Source organism: Polistes fuscatus, unplaced genomic scaffold (assembly GCF_010416935.1).
Source record: "Polistes fuscatus isolate 324 unplaced genomic scaffold, CU_Pfus_HIC Scaffold5, whole genome shotgun sequence".
NCBI lineage: Eukaryota > Metazoa > Arthropoda > Insecta > Hymenoptera > Vespidae > Polistes > Polistes fuscatus.
This window is the reverse complement of record NW_025113129.1, coordinates 4,288,075-4,306,164: the sequence shown is the minus strand read 5'-3', so window position 1 is coordinate 4,306,164 and position 18,090 is coordinate 4,288,075. Positions and strand designations below refer to the sequence as shown.

General features: G+C 31.5%; 5 protein-coding genes and 1 long non-coding RNA gene across 7 annotated transcripts; 4 read left to right on the top strand and 2 right to left on the bottom strand.

The window, feature by feature from the left end:
• The first annotated feature begins 1,781 nt into the window (after nt 1-1,781).
• Nucleotides 1,782-3,265, top strand: LOC122522405 (very-long-chain enoyl-CoA reductase). The gene is made up of 5 exons (XM_043643489.1): nt 1,782-1,888; nt 1,958-2,005; nt 2,104-2,414; nt 2,527-2,936; nt 3,026-3,265. The coding sequence occupies exons 1-5, from the start codon at nt 1,883-1,885 to the stop codon at nt 3,151-3,153; spliced, it is 903 nt and encodes a 300-aa protein (XP_043499424.1). The 5' UTR covers nt 1,782-1,882; the 3' UTR covers nt 3,154-3,265.
• Nucleotides 3,261-7,504, bottom strand: LOC122522404 (cilia- and flagella-associated protein 57-like). Its single transcript, XM_043643488.1, has 5 exons — nt 7,176-7,504; nt 5,587-7,096; nt 5,343-5,516; nt 3,506-5,272; nt 3,261-3,339 (listed from the first exon to the last, which is right to left on the bottom strand). Exons 1-4 carry the CDS (start codon nt 7,373-7,375, stop codon nt 3,521-3,523), a joined length of 3,636 nt encoding a protein of 1,211 aa, XP_043499423.1. The 5' UTR covers nt 7,376-7,504; the 3' UTR covers nt 3,261-3,339; nt 3,506-3,520.
• A 111-nt stretch (nt 7,505-7,615) lies between these two features.
• Nucleotides 7,616-10,444, top strand: LOC122522403 (cysteine-rich protein 2-binding protein). 2 transcript variants are annotated; one of them, XM_043643487.1, is made up of 7 exons: nt 7,616-7,851; nt 7,929-8,351; nt 8,469-8,617; nt 8,734-8,961; nt 9,036-9,362; nt 9,427-9,948; nt 10,031-10,444. In XM_043643487.1, the coding sequence occupies exons 2-7, from the start codon at nt 7,930-7,932 to the stop codon at nt 10,384-10,386; spliced, it is 2,004 nt and encodes a 667-aa protein (XP_043499422.1). In that variant the 5' UTR covers nt 7,616-7,851; nt 7,929; the 3' UTR covers nt 10,387-10,444. The 2 variants fall into 2 exon arrangements, with proteins under 2 accessions (XP_043499422.1, XP_043499421.1); XM_043643486.1 differs by having other exon boundaries at nt 7,908-8,351.
• Nucleotides 10,445-12,564: 2,120 nt separating this feature from the next.
• LOC122522400 (dnaJ protein homolog 1-like) lies at nt 12,565-14,836 on the top strand. The gene is given in 2 exon segments (XM_043643483.1): nt 12,565-12,625; nt 12,628-14,836. Coding segments are annotated over 2 exon segments (1,056 nt in total). The 5' UTR covers nt 12,565-12,570; the 3' UTR covers nt 13,629-14,836.
• A 72-nt stretch (nt 14,837-14,908) lies between these two features.
• On the bottom strand, nt 14,909-17,587 carry LOC122522401 (A disintegrin and metalloproteinase with thrombospondin motifs adt-1-like). Its single transcript, XM_043643484.1, is given in 5 exon segments — nt 14,909-16,184; nt 16,296-16,975; nt 16,977-17,081; nt 17,162-17,374; nt 17,471-17,587. Coding segments are annotated over 5 exon segments (2,268 nt in total). The 3' UTR covers nt 14,909-15,031.
• Nucleotides 16,886-17,800, top strand: LOC122522402. The gene is made up of 2 exons (XR_006305047.1): nt 16,886-17,125; nt 17,283-17,800. It is a non-coding gene; the product is annotated as an uncharacterized LOC122522402 (long non-coding RNA).
• The last annotated feature ends 290 nt before the right edge of the window (nt 17,801-18,090 follow it).

Below are 18,090 nucleotides of genomic sequence, written 5' to 3'. Positions count from 1 at the left end.
GTTAAGGACATTGTATACACCGTTTTAAATTTCCATGGTTTGTTTTACTTATACGAGCTTAAAAACACTTCCCTCCCCCTCCCCCTTCGTGCTCTAAACACAGCCAACTGAAGTATTGACCAAAATCCTTTAAGCATTCTAGAGATTGACCTGGCAATCTAAACAATGTCCGAAAAAAGTTTCGGAAATTCTATAGAATGTCATACTCAATTGGACTCTCTATATGAGCCGTTCATAACTCCATAAAACAAAAAGTGAGGAAATGCGATGAAATAATGAGCATTGATTTTTAAAATTCCTGTCATAATATTAATTCAACTAAATTTTGTAGAAAAAAAAGCGCTTGCTAGTGCATTTGAGTTGCATTACTGCAACGATTTCCATTAGAGTACGGAGTTAATCAAAATGACCTCTGAAATAAATTATTTATTATTCAAAAAAAATTAGCCAAAAAAAATATTGTCAATGGTGTTGACCTTTTATGTTTGGAAAAATTTGTATGAATATAAAAAGTTATGATTATACCAAGTGCTTTTACACTTAAATTTAAGATTTTTCAAAAAGTGGAGTTAATCGATTTGTGCAGTGAACGACTCATATAGTGCTCGCAGTAATACATTGCACGTAACATATACATATGTACATACGTATGAATAACCTTTCAACCTCCTCCCTCCAATCACCTGAGCCGATCGTTCGAGAATATTTATCTATGTATATTTGATAAAAGAAGAAGTTCGTGGAATTTGCCGAACTATATACACATAGTCGACGTTTATCTCATTTGACTTTGAACTTCCCTTTCGCCTATCTCTCTCTCTGTCTCTCTATATACATTCGATCGTATGAATAATTACTACGTGTAAAAATAAAAATTAAATACGCATAAAATAAGCTCTTAGAAATAAAAAACATAAAATAAATACACCGAAAGCTTCTTTTTTATTGATGTATATTTGGTATTTCAAAGATAAATTTTTATTATTTCTTAATATTGAAATGATTAATAAATATATGTACATGTGTATGTTTATATAGGTTTTTCATTTAAAATAATTGTAAAAATAATTATTCAATGTAATTTTGAATTTTTGATAAGCGTAGTAAAAATGCATATATTATGTACATATTATTAAAATATATATTAGATATATTAGATTGTTATAGGAAATGTAGATAACTAACAAATATATTTATGTATATATATATCGATTATTCAATTAAAATTATTATAAAATAATTATTAAATGTCTCCTAAATTTTGTATAAGCCTAACTACCATGCATATACATATGTATATATAAAAACATCATACTATTCCTAGAATACGTCGAGCATATAAATGTTTTTAATTTATTCCTGGTAGTTAAATAAATTATATTTTACTTAAGGTATGTTTAGAAAAAATACGCCAGTGCAAATAATTTGTAAAATAATTATTTATTAGGAATATTTAAAGTACATTCGCGCGATATCCCATAATAATAATTTCATAATATATAAATTAAAAAAGAATATATTCTTATAAATAATATGAATATTTATACACAAAAACACTTTTTATAAATAATGCTTTCAAATTAAATTTATTAAATACGTAATAAAGGTATACTAATGTATTTATTTTTAAATTGTCTTCATTCTAAACACATTATACCAATAGTTTTTAAGCAAAAATTTAATAAGCGTAATGGTCTATGATTTTAAATAACACTCGCTATACGTATACATATGTATAAGCATGCGTGATTCGCAAATATATAATGGTAAGTAGCGCCACAAGTATCACCAAGTGAAAAGAGTTGCGGTTGTGAATATAACGCGACCATTTCCCCGGAGAAGGTGTAATTGACAGAACCTGTAATTTTGCCGAATCACGAAAATGGAGGTATTACAAATTTTCGTCTCTTTTCTAAGTATTAACGCGAACATTTATTTATAAATTCTTCTTTTTCAGCTTGAAATTCTAACCGCAAAATCGTCGAAATCTATTGCCACTATAACCGTAAGTAAATAATCTCATACCGGATCTGTTGTATTTATTTTGTTAAGAAAAATAATAATAATAAATTAAGAATAATACATGCTATGTTACATTTAAAGGTAAATTTAAGTACTACTATCGGTGCTATTAAAAAACAATTATATGAACTGAAAAAAGCACCATATATACAAAGACAAAGTTTAAGACTAGATGCTAAAGGAAAAGCTCTAGCAGATTCGGAAACTGTTAAATCATTGTCTTTACGAGTTGGTGATAAACTATATTATAAAGATTTAGGTCCACAAATTGGTTGGAAAACTGTATTCTTAGTAGAATATGCAGGACCTCTAATAGTATACCTTTGGTTGTATCAGCGCCCTTGGTTATTCTATGGCGATGTTGTCAGTACAAAAGTAGATTGCACAGTCAAGTAAGTATTGCACGTGCTCAAAATAAATATTTAAGTTTTTTAACTTACATCCATATTATAGCACAATATCGTAATATATTTACAAATATTATTAAACAATATTTTATTTTAGCTGTGCTGCTATCTGTTGGACAATACACTATGCTAAACGTCTACTAGAAACATTATTTGTGCATCGGTTTAGTCATGCTACTATGCCTTTACGCAACCTCTTCAAAAATTGCTCATATTATTGGTTATTTGCAATGTATGTGGCGTATCATGTCAACCATCCATTGTATACACCACCGAGTAAACTATATTTTTATGTGGGATTAGTCACATTTGCTTTTTGCGAGCTGGGAAATCTTTTCATTCACCTAGCGTTAAGAGATCTCAGGCCACCAGGTAGTACTGTTCGGAAAATTCCTGTGGCTACAGGAAATCTATGGACTCTGCTGTTTAATTTTGTTTCTTGTCCAAATTACACGTATGAAATTGGCAGTTGGATTGGCTTTACCATTATGACTTCGTGTCTTCCAGGTATGCTTACTAGAATAGTATTATAAAAGTATGTATATCTAATAAATTATCATAGTTTCATATTAATTAATACATATATTTCTATACAGCTGGACTGTTTACCTTGGCTGGTGCTTACCAAATGACTATGTGGGCATTAGGAAAACACAGAGCATATAAAAAAGAATTCTCTCAATATCCCAAAGTCCGTAAAGCTATTTTCCCTTTTATACTTTAATCAATTTTAAAAGGTAATTTTCATTCCAAATACTTTTGATAGGGTACTTTTACTAAATTTGTTAATAATTTAAATATTGATGTATAAATACATTTCTTTTATTTTGTTGGTATCTTATTTGTTAAATATATACCTCTTGCTTTATATTAATTTACGTATAACAAAAGATATTTAAGCATTTTATGCCTAGAAAATATTAAATAGATTAACTAAAAATATATTTATGTCTAGATATCACTATATATACTGTTTTGCGAGCAAATCTAATAATATCGTATAATAATATTTATAATAACATTCATAATAATGCATTCAGAAATGTTCATATTAATATAATTTAAATACTACTTACTTAAAATAAAAGGTTTCATTTTTCTATTTCTTGACAGGGCAATTTATTCAAAAGTTTTTTTATGTCATCTTTCAAAGCCTCGATTAAACTTTTACAATCCTGCATTTCAATTTGATATGCAGTTTGCAATTGTTCGTATCCATGGCAAGCTTTTTCTAATTTTTTTCTGGCTTCTGTCGGCTTTACGTCTTTTTTTGTTAATCCTAATAAACTTTCCATATCTACTATGTGCTTATACGCCGATTTTAATTCTTCTCGTAAAGCATTTAATTCTGTTATGAGAGTGACGTTATCCATTATCGCTTTATCTAGTTCTTTGTTTTCACTAGATGTATGAAAGACTTGTTTTTTCAAAGATTCTACTGTCCTTTCTAAATAATCTCTCTGCTTCATAAAATCACATTGCGCATCTAAATCAGCTTTATGACTGCGTAAAAATTCCTCATCTGCGCTGTATTTATGATATAAATTTGTTACAGCAACTTTTAATGCGTGAGGCTCTTGTATAAGTCCAGCAGCATCAAGTAAATCTATTTGAATGTTTCTTAATAGACGTTGACATTTTTTCTTCTCTCCTACTTCCATATAAATCTGACTTCGCGCGGTTACTAATTTTTCTCTTAATTCGTGTAATTGTAATTCTAAACTAACATTTGTCTTGTGTAAATTGATTAATTCTGTTTCCATATCATGTATTTTCTCCCTAAAATCTCTGATTTCCTGATCCCTAGGTTCAATCTGATTTTTCAACTCTTGGATTTTATAATTTAAAACAAACTTGAATTTTTCTAATTCTTGATTAGTACGTTTCAGTTCATATATTTGTCGCTCCTTTTCTTGAATAGTTATGTCTCTTTCATTAATTTCTTTTTTTAAATCTGCCACGTCTTTTTCCAATTCTTGTATAGTTTTCTGAAATTGAGCATATTCGCTTCGTACACGGTGAACTTGTCTTTTTAAATCCTCGATATCTTTTTGACCAGCCATATATCTATTACGTAATACTCCAGCTTCTCCCTTCAATCTTAAGTTCATTTGTTTCTCCTCGTATAAAATATTTTCATAGTTGGTACGTATATCAACTATTTCTTTATCCGCGTCATCTTCTATTTGTGCCATTAATAATTCTTGTGCACGCGTTTGATGTTCTATTTCCTCTTGAATTTCATCTATTTGTACTTTTTTTTCATGAACGAGCGCTTCATACTCAACTATAGTTTGTTGCAATACATCCGCACTGTTTTTCTCCAAATCGGCCAAACATTTTTCATAATGTTGACGCATCGTGTTGTTTTTTTCTTCCAATGCTTGGTAATTATCGTATTCCACGATTAATTTGGCATCATAATTAATCTCTATTTGTTGCATCGCTTCCTCATGAAGACCTTTCATTTTGACTATTTCCACATTAATATTATTTATCTCATTTGTATGATCTTCTTTCAATTTATCTATCTTATCTTTTAACTCTTGAATAGCTGTGCAATATCCCTGATGTACTTCACGCATTTGATCATTATGCTGACCTTCCATTTGTCTTGTTTTGTATGCATGTTCAGTTTCTAATTCCCGCATTCTTATCATTAAATCATTGATCATTTGTATTTTTTCTTCTAAATCTCTTTTGCCAACCAATACTTCATCAGTATATACAAGTGCTTTATCTACCGCTACTACTTTTCCATCTGTATAATATAATTTCCAAATGCATAAACTACCATCTTTAGCAGTAGAAATTAAATACTGTTCACTATAAGAAAGAGCTATCTGAAATAAGATTGAAATAAAGTTAGCATAAACTAGACATTTATAAATAAAAAGCTAAGATAATCTTTACCTTTGTAATATCGCTAGAATGAATATGAAAATCTACATATTCAATGGGTAGTTGAAGAGGACATTTCAATGAAAGTATAATACCTCCCAAACAAGTAACAAATAAAAATGTATCATTCTTGTCCATTATCATATAATGTACATCCTTATCCATCAAAGTAAACTCGCGTACAACCTATGAACAAATTTAATAACAATAAATATTTCTGCTTAAAAATGAAATTTCTAAGATAAATATATCTTACTGTATCTTCTCTAATCTCACGAATTCGATTGTCATTTGCAATACAATATATATATGATTGATCAGCGGCAAGCACAATATCATACAAAATGATATTTTTTAAAATAATCTCTGCAGTACGTTGTCCGCTACTCATATCCCATTCATAAATGGCACCCTCTTCACCCATGCTTAATAACTTTGTATCCATTTGAGACCATAGTAAGCCTTTTACTCTTGCTGTATGCCCTTTCATTAGGAACCGATTATAAAATCCAATAGTTGTATAAACTTGTATAACATTTCCATTTACAGCTGCAAACAAATGTCCACCATGACAAAAAAGTACAGTTTTACAGTTTCTTATTGGAAATTCATATATAGGTAACAAATCGTCTATTAATATGCTCATAAAACGAAGTTTGTCAGTAAATCCAACAAGACAAAATAAACCCATTGGATGTAAAGCTATGGAGCAAATATCTTCTTCGTATTGCTTAAACATAATTAAACTTTCCGTTTCAAAATTCCATATTCGTACACTTCTGTCAATTTCTCCACAAGTCATAAAAATTGGTTTCCATGCACATATAGACAAATCGGTAATAGGACCGTAATGCAAATATTGACCCATTACACTCATTTCTTTTGGTTCAGGATCCATATTTAGATCCGGACCCCATAAAGTTGTATAAAATAATTGGGACCATCCTGTAGTTACTAATAAACGATCGTAACTTATATTAATATCTATGGTATTAACTTTATACAAATCGGAAGTATCAATTTTAGCCGTTTGCAAAGGAATTAAATAAATATTTCTCTTGACATATTTATGCAGGCCTTCTCTTTCAAAAAGTACTATTATACGTGGACCTAAGGCATATGCGAAGCCTTTTGGAAATGCTATTAAAGAAAGAATATCGTGTTCCCATCTATCATAATCTTTTTCTTCTAGAACTGATGGAGAAGTGGTGGCATGTATGATATATTCTTCACGAATTTTCAGATGCATAGATGTAGTTTCACTCATTTGATAAATATTCTTCAAATCACCATTTTCCATATACAATATTCTACCATCTTTGGTACCTGCTAAAAGCCTATCCGAATTCAACCAAGTCATAGAACATATTAATATATTTTCAGCTTTTGAAAATCCATATGGACGCCATACTGTATCAGAAAGAGTTAAAAATTTGAATATATGTGGTCCACCGACTGCCATTACCCCTGCATCTGATGGATTGCAAGCTATTATGTTAACAATAGCAGATGCATCCTGTGGATTACCTACTTTTAAGCTAGATTCTACTTTGCCTCTTTCCCAGTTATAAAAAAGCATCATTTGATCTGGTTCTCCTGTTACAGCTGCTAAATATTTGCTATCGAAGGTAAAACCAATACAATTAAATTTAATTGCATTGTGTGCCTCGTATGGTATTCCTAAAGATTTTCTTCTCTTTAAGGAATGAAGGTCATAGATAGATATTGAAGGCTTCTCGCCGGTCTCGCATAAAGCAACATATTTCCTTAATAAAAATGATAACTAATTTAAATGTTACAAGCACAACATACATATTGAAAAGTTAAATTTTTCCTCCTACTTACTTATTAGGTGTAACACAAATAATATTTATTTGAAGTTTATCAGATAAATGTATAAGTTTTTGTTGTTGCTGAGAAATATTATGTATGGACAATACATTCCCTACAGGATATACAATCTCTGAATCTGTAATGTAATGAGCATTTCCAATGATATCTGTTTTTAGGCCATATATGACTTTACACTGTAATGATGCTGCCATTTCATCGCCAAAATTTACAAACGAAATTTTAACTACTTTAATCAATTGCAACAGTTTTGTCTAAATTTGACATTATTATTTACATTGTCTTAGCAACCTGCTAGTATATTTACAATCGATTTATTTTTTGACACAACAAATATTATCTATAATGAATATATATATATATATATAATTCATATATATGCGTTGTTTTATATTTTAATATTAATTAAATTGAAAAAAACAAAACATTTATATATAAACGAATTAAATTAACATGTATATTTGTAATCATTCCTTTTTAAATGAATATTTAAAAAAGAAAAATGGCTACCTACATGCGATATTCGTGCACACGTGGTTATGGCAGATCTGGTATTGCATCTACACGTTTATAATAGTTTAGATTTATTATACAACTTGTGACAATCTTTTTTAGTAAGAAATCTGAATTTCTTCCTATCTTTGTTTTTTTTTATGTAAATAACAGCCATGTGAGTAGATTTATACTTTCTTTTTAAGAATATAACCTAAATCATATCAATCATAGTAAAATGTTTGTTTTCAATAGAATGTCAACAGTATTGAAAGAGGACGGAATTAATGAAAAACAGGACAATAATGTTAATGAAATAGTACCAGATATGGATCTTTGTAAAAAGTGTGGTAATCAGTGTAACCCGTATACTAAACCAGCTCTACGCTGCAACGGTGATTGCGCTAGTAAAATTCATATTGAGTGCCTTCAAAGAGGAAGCGTTCCAGTGTCTTTTGTTGGAGATGTCTTTTTTGAATTACATTGTACTGACTGCAGTCCATTAGGTGAAGAAACAATTATACGAGATCGAATGCCATGGCTTAATGTAATTGTATTAACTTTGTATAATTTGAGAGAAAAATCCAGCGGAATAAGTAAAAGAGGATACTTCCATTGGAAGTCGGATATCAGTACTTTTGTAGACCGTAATTGGGATAATTTATTTAAGAAAACTGTGTAAGTAATTTTATTTATTTTTAATCTTCTCATTTGTATTATTAGCTAATATAGCTAATATCGTTTATTCATTTTATATCATTTGTTTATTTATCGTAGCTAATCTGATTTATTTAGCAAAAGGAAAAAGAATTGGATTGGTACAATTTCTGGAACACTATCGCATTATAGCGGAATCTTTTTTAAATCGGGTACAGTCGAATTAGGAGAATCCGGTTGGTGGAGACTAATAGATAGCGATCCACCAGAAGTTCTCATCGCTAAAAGTATTACTGATTATTATCAATTATATATCTATACTTTTAAGTAAAAAGATTATGCATTAATACATATTAAATTATAACATTTATTATATTTTTTTATACCGTTTATTTTTGAACAGATGGAAAGATGTTAATGGATCGTAAAAAACAAAATGGTAATCAACAAAAGTTATCAGTTAAATCATATGTGAGTCCAACACCATCCGAATCAGGTATTTCATTAGGAGAAGATAGCAATTATGGAACGGAAACAATCAAAACTCAAGGACTATCAATGTATTCGCAAGCTTATGTGCAACCAACAGAGAAATTATCTGATCTTTTATTAGAGGAAGATGAATTAAATAGTAAATAGAAATTGAACAAAAATAAATATACAATATAATATTAGATTTTATAATAAATTAAAAATATTTTTCAGATATGGAAGTGGAAGATGATCTAATACTACGAGATCAGCAGAAATCTCTTTCCTTATCAGAAATATTAACAGATTGTCAATACCAAAATTATAATTTGAATTTTCCTTGTTTATTGGACAATTTCCTATCTGAATGGTGTAACAAAACAGAAACAACAGAAGAATCAACACTTGATGACGCTGATCATAAAATTAAAAGAGAAGAAGAGCAATATGCAGAAGAAAGCAATGATAGTCTTAGTCTTGCTCAAGAACAACCACCTCCAGCTTCTTTATTCGAAGTTACTAAACGAGATACGTGGCCTTGGCAAAGATCCATTACTAATAGTAAGTAACTATTTAATACTACTATACTTCTGTTTTACATTGCTTAATTAATATTATTGGATAGATAAGAAGATACCACTTATGACACATCAAGAAGAAGCGTATCTCTTACAAAGAGTTAACAAACGTTATCTATATTCTGCTGTTCCTTCTACAAGACGTTTGTACAGAAAACTAGTTGTAAGGAAATTGAAAAGAGAATATGGTTTACCTTTATTGAATATTGATCATTTTGGATGCAAAGAAGTATATAAAAGACATTTTAAAGAAAATGATAGAGTCCTGGACAGATTTTGTGGAGATAATCTTGAATTTGTTTTTGAACAAAGGTTGCAAGGTTATAACGAACCAACATCTATCGTTAGTCCATATACAAATAGAGTTTTGAAGCCATTTATAAGAAGAGATACTTCCTCTCGACCCCTATGGTTAACCGTCATGGAAGAACTTTGCGCTAAAGTTAATAAAAATAATTCATCTTGGAAACCACTACCAAAAGCGCCAATTGATTATTCTTATATTAGACCGCACCACATTCCAGCGATCAACAGCCTCTGTAATCAATTTTTCTGGCCTGACATTGACTGTAAGCACATTTTTAACTATATTATTATTAACTATGCCTCCAAATTAATAGTAATCTTATATTAATCTTATTTTCTTTTTAGTGACTGATTGTTTACAATATCCTGACTTCAGCTGCGTCGTTCTATACAAAAAATTAGTAATAGGATTTGCGATACTTGTACCTGATGTAAATTATAATGAGGCTTATATATCATTTCTGTTAATACGTCCTGAATGGCGTAAGTCAGGCATTGCTACATTTATGTTATATCATCTCATTCAAACTTGTATGGGAAAAGATGTAACGTTACATGTATCGGCTACCAATCCTGCTTTAATTTTATATCAAAAATTTGGTTTTAAAATTGAAGAATTTATTCAAGATTTTTATGACAAATACATGCCACCAAATTCACGCGAATGTAGACATGCGCTATTTCTACGATTAAGCAGATAATTTATTCATTTCATTTTATTGATTTTATTTTTGATAGGTAATATTTAACAAAAGCGAACCCGATCAAGCGATGTTTTTTTATATTATGAAATAAATCAAATTTTTTCTCATGCGAATTAAGATTTGTTGTTATTAACCTTCCCAAGATTTAACTTTTCGAATGAAGTCAAATTCAAGCAGTCCATTAATAAAATAATCGATATTGCATTTAAAATGCAAATCGATGTTGTTTTAGATGGCATCAGGGGCGGGAATAAATTCGAATTCAAACAGAAGTTATGATTGTTTAAAAAATACACACGAATTAATTTCCACAGTTAATAAGTTAAAATGTCTTCAATATTACTTAGTATCTCATTGAAAAATACTAAATTAAAAGCATAATTCATAATACCGAATTATCTGAATTGATTATTAAAGGAAGATACAATTGATCGATCATTATAGCGCCTGTTTGGTGCAACAGAACTTTGGGATTGGTGCATGACAAAAAAATCGACTAACGTGAGAGACAGATATTGGAAAGAAGAAGAGAGACCAATTCTAAACACCACGATCGATACTAGGTATAATACAATGTAATGAAGTTTAGGTCAACTACGAAACATGGATATATACGAAGATAAAGAAAATATATCATTTCAACAAATCTGATTCTTTATTTAAGAATAAAGGTTTAAAAAAAAATAGGAAGTAATTTAATCGAAGCGTTTTCTTAGATTTCCAAATATAAAGAATATTTCGTTAATGAAGGAGCAACTTGAAAAAGACCGCCAGAAAGATTGTCGTCATTCGATCTATCGAGGCTGCGAGAAAGTGAATGACGTCATTGAACGAGCAGGAGCGCTGTGGAACTGGCGTTGAGCCATTCTCGAAAGTTCCGGAAACTTGTAGAAGGAAATTTTGTATATATGGGCTGCGCAGCATACGCGACATTTTAGTACGTGACGAGAGAACGTAGACGTTATTTCGTTTATGCGAAGAGAGTAAATTACAATACGAATACAATCGAACATTCTATAAATCTTTGAGGAAAAGCAAATCGGTTGAAATTAGTAACGATTAAAAGAACAATCGTTCCAGTTGGACGATAAATTTACTTAATTTTGAAGGTAAGTTTCGAATCTAAGGATATATACATATAAAAAAAAAAATATATATATATATATATATATTTCTTTTTTTCCTTATTTTTTTAATTTTTATTTTTTACCTCCTATTAATTCTTCGTCATATTTTGTTACGTACGAACGAGAGAGACGCGTGATATACGAAGAAAGATAGAAAGTATTCTACCGTATGTTATTCTATTTATTGTACACGAGAACAAACTTGACGCTCGCCACAAGATAAGATTGAATTTATTTTTGCATCGCATGAAATTGTAGCATGCTCGAAGAAATGGATTCGTCGCGAATACGCGTTCATCATTGCCAGAAATAGCTATCGGTGATACGTACGTGGGTGGGTGTGTGTGTCGTACGTGCGTGCGTGCGTGCGTGCGTACACGCAACGTCTATGTGTATTCATTTAAATGAACAGTTGATTATTTTACAAATCTAATTTGCATATATGATTAAATTGTAGACGTTGCGCGTAGAAAAATATTTCAATAAATGATATCGTAGCTACTCGTGCCCCATTCCGTGCATAGAATATTATTTCGGTAAAATATTTTCCAGATTACTCGTGTTTGTGTGTGTGTATGTGCGTCAAATGTATGCGCACGCGCGTACCTACACATACATATAAGTAAAGATAGTTGGATAGATGATAGATATATCAATCTTTCCTTATACCGAAGTGTAAAGCAATTAACAATTAAAAGAAGAATCATCGTATCGTAATATCAATTACCTGGTTAGGTAAAAAGGAAGCTTCTAGATTCCAGAAGATAAAATTGAATGCTCATTCGTAGAGTTTAATTTTTTCAACAACGCGACTTCGTCGTATCAAGAAGACTTTTATGGTTAAAAATCGAATCTCGAATCGTCATTTTTGCTTTAATCTTCATTTGTTCGATTCATTTTGTATTGATTTTTTATGAAACGAAGAAAAATGATATGAGATTATTTATAGGAGTTAAAGTATAAATGACAATAATAAAATATCGCAAAATAAAAGACATCCTAAGATAGTTATTTTGAATAAGTTTGTTTTTGATGTTTACAGAGATCCATCAAAATGGGGAAAGATTATTACAAAATATTAGGGATACCTAAAACTGCGAGTGACGACGAAATAAAAAAGCTTATAGAAAATTAGCTTTAAAATATCATCCAGATAAGAATAGAAGTGCTGGTGCAGAAGAGAAATTTAAAGAAATAGCTGAGGCATATGAAGTACTCTCAGATACAAAGAAGAGAGAAGTTTATGATAGGTATGGAGAAGAAGGTCTGAAGGGTGGAGCATCAGCAGATGGAGGCGGCGGTAGCGCATCTTACACTTTCCATGGAGATCCGCGTGCAACTTTTGCTCAATTTTTTGGATCGACGACACCGTTTCAAACATTCTTCGAATTTGGAGGGCCTACCGCGACGCGTGTCTACAATCTTCATGATGATGATATGGACATGGAAGATCCCTTTGGTATTGGAATAGGACCTACTCGTCAAGGACAAGGAAGCGCATTCCGATCGCATTCATTCAATTTCGCTGGACCTACTACGGTTAAAGGAGGTGGTAAAGATCGTGTTCAAGATCCAGCTATAGAGCATGATCTCTACATAAGTTTAGAAGAAATATTACGCGGATGCACTAAGAAAATGAAGATTTGCAGAAGAGTCGTTCAAGCAGATGGTAGTACAAAAAAAGAGGATAAAGTTCTTACTATTAATGTGAAACCAGGATGGAAGGCTGGCACTAAAATTACTTTTCAAAAAGAAGGAGACCAAGGCCGTGGGAAGGTTCCAGCTGATATTGTTTTCATCATTAGAGATAAGCCTCACCCGCTCTTCAGGAGAGAAGGCAGCGATATTAGATATACCTGTAAAATAAGCTTAAAACAAGCTTTGTGTGGTACAGTCATCGAAGTTCCTACGCTTACAGGAGAAAAAATCAGTATAAACTTAACAAGAGAGATTGTCAAGCCTAGTAACGTAAAGAGGATTCCAGGACAAGGTTTACCATTCCCAAAAGAGCCTTCAAAGAAAGGTGACCTTCTGGTTTCATTTGATATAAAGTTCCCTGAGACGCTGTCACAAAGTGCTAGAGACATTTTATATGATACTCTACCAAACTGAATGTCTACAATGGAATCAAATCAAGAGGATACGCATTATTTTAAGAGCCAATCCTCCGATCATCCTGACCGATGAAGTTATGGATGCATGTACGTTCTAGTACATAATAAAGTGAAGTCAATGAAGGGTGTTTTTAAGGTGAAACGAATTTAATTTCACCTTACAGATAGTAAAATGTGATTTTTTATAGGATTCGGTCACAAACAAATATATGTCTTATTTGAAAACATTAGGCTTTTAAAACTGTTTGGTTTAGGTCAAGAGTTAAAGGTCTGTTATCTATTGTCAAATGAAAGATTATCTGTCTTAGCATATTGTAAGAATCCTAAGTATTGATTAAGATCGAATATTTTAAGTTACATAATTATAGAATGAGACTTGTTAAGATAACAATATTTTGTGCGATTGCTGTCCGATTTATTTGTTTGTATGTTTTATGAATGTGTCACATTTGTGTGCTATATGAATGAAAGATGTATGCTACATACGTGATTGCGTTGAAGTGCACTTCACGTTGATGGTACGTCTTATTGGCAATTCTGCACAAGTATGTCAAAAATGAACCACCGATCACTGTGTTCAAACGCAAATAACATCGCAAAATCCTTTAATTTCGATTATCGTATATTAAACTCATTGTTTATATTAATAAATTTCAAATAGAAGAGATAGATTTGGTAGCAACCTCTAATTCATTTGTAATCTCATTATTCTAATATATCTACATATACATATATATAGAAATGTATATAATAATAATAATATGAAGGATATTGTGTGATAAGTGGATTTTTTGTCGTACTTGGGCAGAATTGCTCATAAACGTAAAACGCCCTTTCTAATAGCGAATCAGTTTTCTTATGCAATACGTCTTAAGTTTAACGATTGACTAATTATTTGTACACTAAAGTAATATGAATCATATAAATTATCGAACAGACGAATTGTTCGTTTTCTTGTATTTTCTTTTTTTTTCATTTAAATTCTTTGGCCACCATTGGTTTCTTTACATTGTGGATGGATATAATAATAATATAATTCTAAAAATAAACCACACAATGAGTGATGTCACCGATCGAGCTTTCGAGAGACAGTTATGGGATAAGCGTACATAAATTTCATAGAAATTCATATATAGTGCTCGATCTGAAAAAACATTATTTTGTATTTAATTCACGAATATAGATTAATACATGTGTTATTGTATAGCTATTTTTTTTTCATATGATATAACATACATACATACACACACACACACGCACGCACGCGCACGTGCGCGAACAAGTAAATATAATTATTATAAAAAAGAAAGCACTTGAAAAAACGCACTTTAAACATTATAAAATATTTCCTTTAGCTGTAAGTCTGCACTCTCGTGTAAAATAGTATATTGAATTGAAAACCTAGGCTTTCGTAAGGTCAATATAATCCTTGTCTATCCATTCGTCATCGTTCGGCGGCAAGTTAAGGTCAACTGGTAAAGACGTCAATAACGGTAAGCCGTCTAACCCTAAACTAAAATATCTAATTAATCGATCCGGTAGTTTAAGTTCATTCGGACGAGCATTTTGTAATCCTAATTCTTTTTCATCTTTACGATCGTCGAAAATATTTTTTGCGAATCTAAAGTCCTCTGGCAAACAGTGATGCTGACGGCAAAAATAATTCTGACCGCCCTCTTCGTGACACCATGTCCCGTCTGGAAAATACGGATCAAGGCCAAGGTCATTTAATTCTATACGCGGCGTGTAATAAGACATAATGTCTTTCCGACGACAGAATATAGAACACGCCATCCATGGTCTGTCAGATTCGTGAATAGCTTGCAACCCTCTTCCTTTTCCATCCAATTCCGGTAAGACCTCGCTAAATTCCATACATCTAATTGTAGCGAATTCGGTCGTTGTTTTGCGCTTCTTCTTACAAAGTCTATCGTCCTTGCAAAGTTGTACGTCGTAGTGTAATCCTTCGCAACCAGCCTCGGTATTAATTGGCAACGGATTATTACAAATACGATGCCTTTGTCGAGCTCCTGTCGACCTCTGCAAACAGCCGCTACTACAAGGTCCTACCTTCCAATCTGTCCAACCTCCTTCACTTATAAAAGGATTGCCTGGCCCTGGTCCTGTCGTGATTTGGAAAGCCGGAAGACATTTACCAGCACGACATTCTCTTCCAGTCGCGCAATTTGTACCGTCCAGCGCCGGACCAGCGAAATAATATCCGCTTCTATGAGGAGTTTTACATTGAAGAGCTTGACAAATATCATGCTCTTGCGTTGCGACACTCGCATCTTTGTCACGGAGGAATACCTCGCATTGTTTTTTTGCATTCCATTTTCTACCAGGAAGGTCAAGAAATCGCGCATGATCGAGGGATTGATCTTCCTTTAATGTCGATTTATCCAGCAAACATGCCTTGTTTCGATGCAAATTTCGGACTATCTCGCGACTGCATTCTGACCAAATCGTCTCTCCCTGTACTCCTCTGCTGGGTGACATTATGTAACCATCCTTTGGACAGGAATTACCAGTAGAATCGTGATGCATTCCTAAGCTTTTAAATCAATTAATATATTAAGAATTCTTTTTTATCCATTTAAAAATTATAAATTTAATTGAAATTGATTTCAATAATTAATTTCATAATTATTTCTTGTCTACTTACTTGTGTCCAATTTCGTGAGCAGCAATATAAACCGAAGTGAAGCCTGCGGATGGATAGGGTTTTCCAAAGCGATTCGTAACTCCTAATTCCGCGATAACGCATGAGTACCGATCGATACATATACCTCCTACTGTAGCCAAGCCCATCGTGGCTGTATTTTTTCTTCCGTCTTCAATAGCATAAAAATCCAATCCAGATACATAGAGTCCAAGATCCCAATGATTTGGATGTTTGTCATCTAAAGGATTATGAACTTTTGCATAATTGCAAAAGGAATCTAATAAATTGCTTCTTTCACCGTCGAAGTTTGGCAAATCAGATGGTTGTTTATGCATTATCTCCATTCGTACGAGAGAAATGTCGATCTGTTTTCCCAAACTAGGTTGATGATAAAGAGCTTGAACTCCGTTCACATACGCTAATAATAAATCACGGATTTTTTCATCATCTTTATCAAAAAATGGTGAAAAAATATTATATCCAGCTTCGTCAAAGAAAATAGCTAATTCTAACGTTAAATCTTCATACGTTTTCCTTCTCATTGTCATCTTGTCGGATATTTGATTTACTGTTGGTGAATTTAAATCATATTTATATTGGAGGTTCTCTCTTATGCGATAATCTTGTATTATTGGAGGAGCATAAGCTCTTTTTATAAGGTGTGGTTCTCTCTCTTTAAAGAAGCTTCCGAACGTTCGCTGATAAATGATTATCAAAGGATAAGGAATTGAAATCTTCCATTGGAGTAATTTCTAAAGTACTATTTTCCAAAAAGATAAGTCCATACTGTATGAAATGAAAAAAATCCGTTGTAAAAATGACATATTACTGTAAGTATAATTCCTCTAAATGAAAATAATACTAACTATACCACGCTCTTGACAAAGACTTATAGCTGCTGAACTGACACTGTCCATATGAAGATAATGACAAGGAGTTGGTTCATTTAAATGTGTTAACTCCTGCAGAATGTTTTCTTCGTTATAGCGCCAAACTTGGAATTTAGGAGCTACTATCTTAGTATTTCTATGCAATGTTAATTCGATGAGCTGTCCGAAGACATTGAAAGCTAATGGAACCTAGAAAAAAACATGATTAAAATTTTGTCATATATGATATTTATAATTTTAAAAGACATAAATTTTGTGGAAAAAAATTGCAGGGAACGTATCTACCTCAATAACATTTTCTGTGTTCCATAATGGTAACATTACGATTTCAACATCCTTCATATCATTTCCATGAATTAGAATCACGAAAATGATCAATATAAAATTTAATATAAAAATCATATTGTACACTGTAAAATATTCCAAAGAAGAATATCACGAAGGATCAATCTACTTCTTCATTTATATATATGCATGCAACCGATATGCAATACCCGCAGTATATTATCATTGCAGAAGTAAGCATAATGTTTTTAAATATATGCTGGTGCCTCTAGTAACAATGTCATTGCCCTTAACAGTTGATTAATAAATGGATAATACATTTGAAACATATATTAACTGTAAATAAAATAACATCGTATAAGGGCAATATATGGAACGGCAAGAAGTTCAAAAGATTTATAATCTTATACTTCTTTGACTAAAAATTTCATATATTTGACCCTATGTTTAATAATCAAAGTGTACAAAACGAATGTTATAATAAGTATAATTTTTTGTTCAGGTAGAGCTTTTGTACTTTGTTGCATTCGATTTACAGTATTTTTCACATCTATTAATTATTTCACGAAATTATTGTACTCATCGACACCATCCATTCATTCAGTAAAGAATTTTAATTT

Coding starts and splice junctions, on each gene's coding strand:
- LOC122522405 (XM_043643489.1), top strand. Junction 2,006..2,103: donor AATCTATTGCCACTATAACC/GTAAGTAAATAA, acceptor TTACATTTAAAG/GTAAATTTAAGTACTACTAT. Junction 2,937..3,025: donor TATGACTTCGTGTCTTCCAG/GTATGCTTACTA, acceptor ATTTCTATACAG/CTGGACTGTTTACCTTGGCT.
- LOC122522404 (XM_043643488.1), bottom strand. CDS start 7,375: ATGGCAGCATCATTACAGTGTAAAGTCATATATGGCCTAAAAACAGAT. Junction 5,517..5,586: donor GTGAGATTAGAGAAGATACA/GTAAGATATATT, acceptor ATTTGTTCATAG/GTTGTACGCGAGTTTACTTT. Junction 5,273..5,342: donor ATTCTAGCGATATTACAAAG/GTAAAGATTATC, acceptor ATCTTATTTCAG/ATAGCTCTTTCTTATAGTGA.
- LOC122522403 (XM_043643486.1), top strand. CDS start 7,912: ATGTTTGTTTTCAATAGAATGTCAACAGTATTGAAAGAGGACGGAATT. Junction 8,962..9,035: donor AGAGGAAGATGAATTAAATA/GTAAATAGAAAT, acceptor AATATTTTTCAG/ATATGGAAGTGGAAGATGAT. Junction 9,949..10,030: donor TTTCTGGCCTGACATTGACT/GTAAGCACATTT, acceptor TTTTCTTTTTAG/TGACTGATTGTTTACAATAT.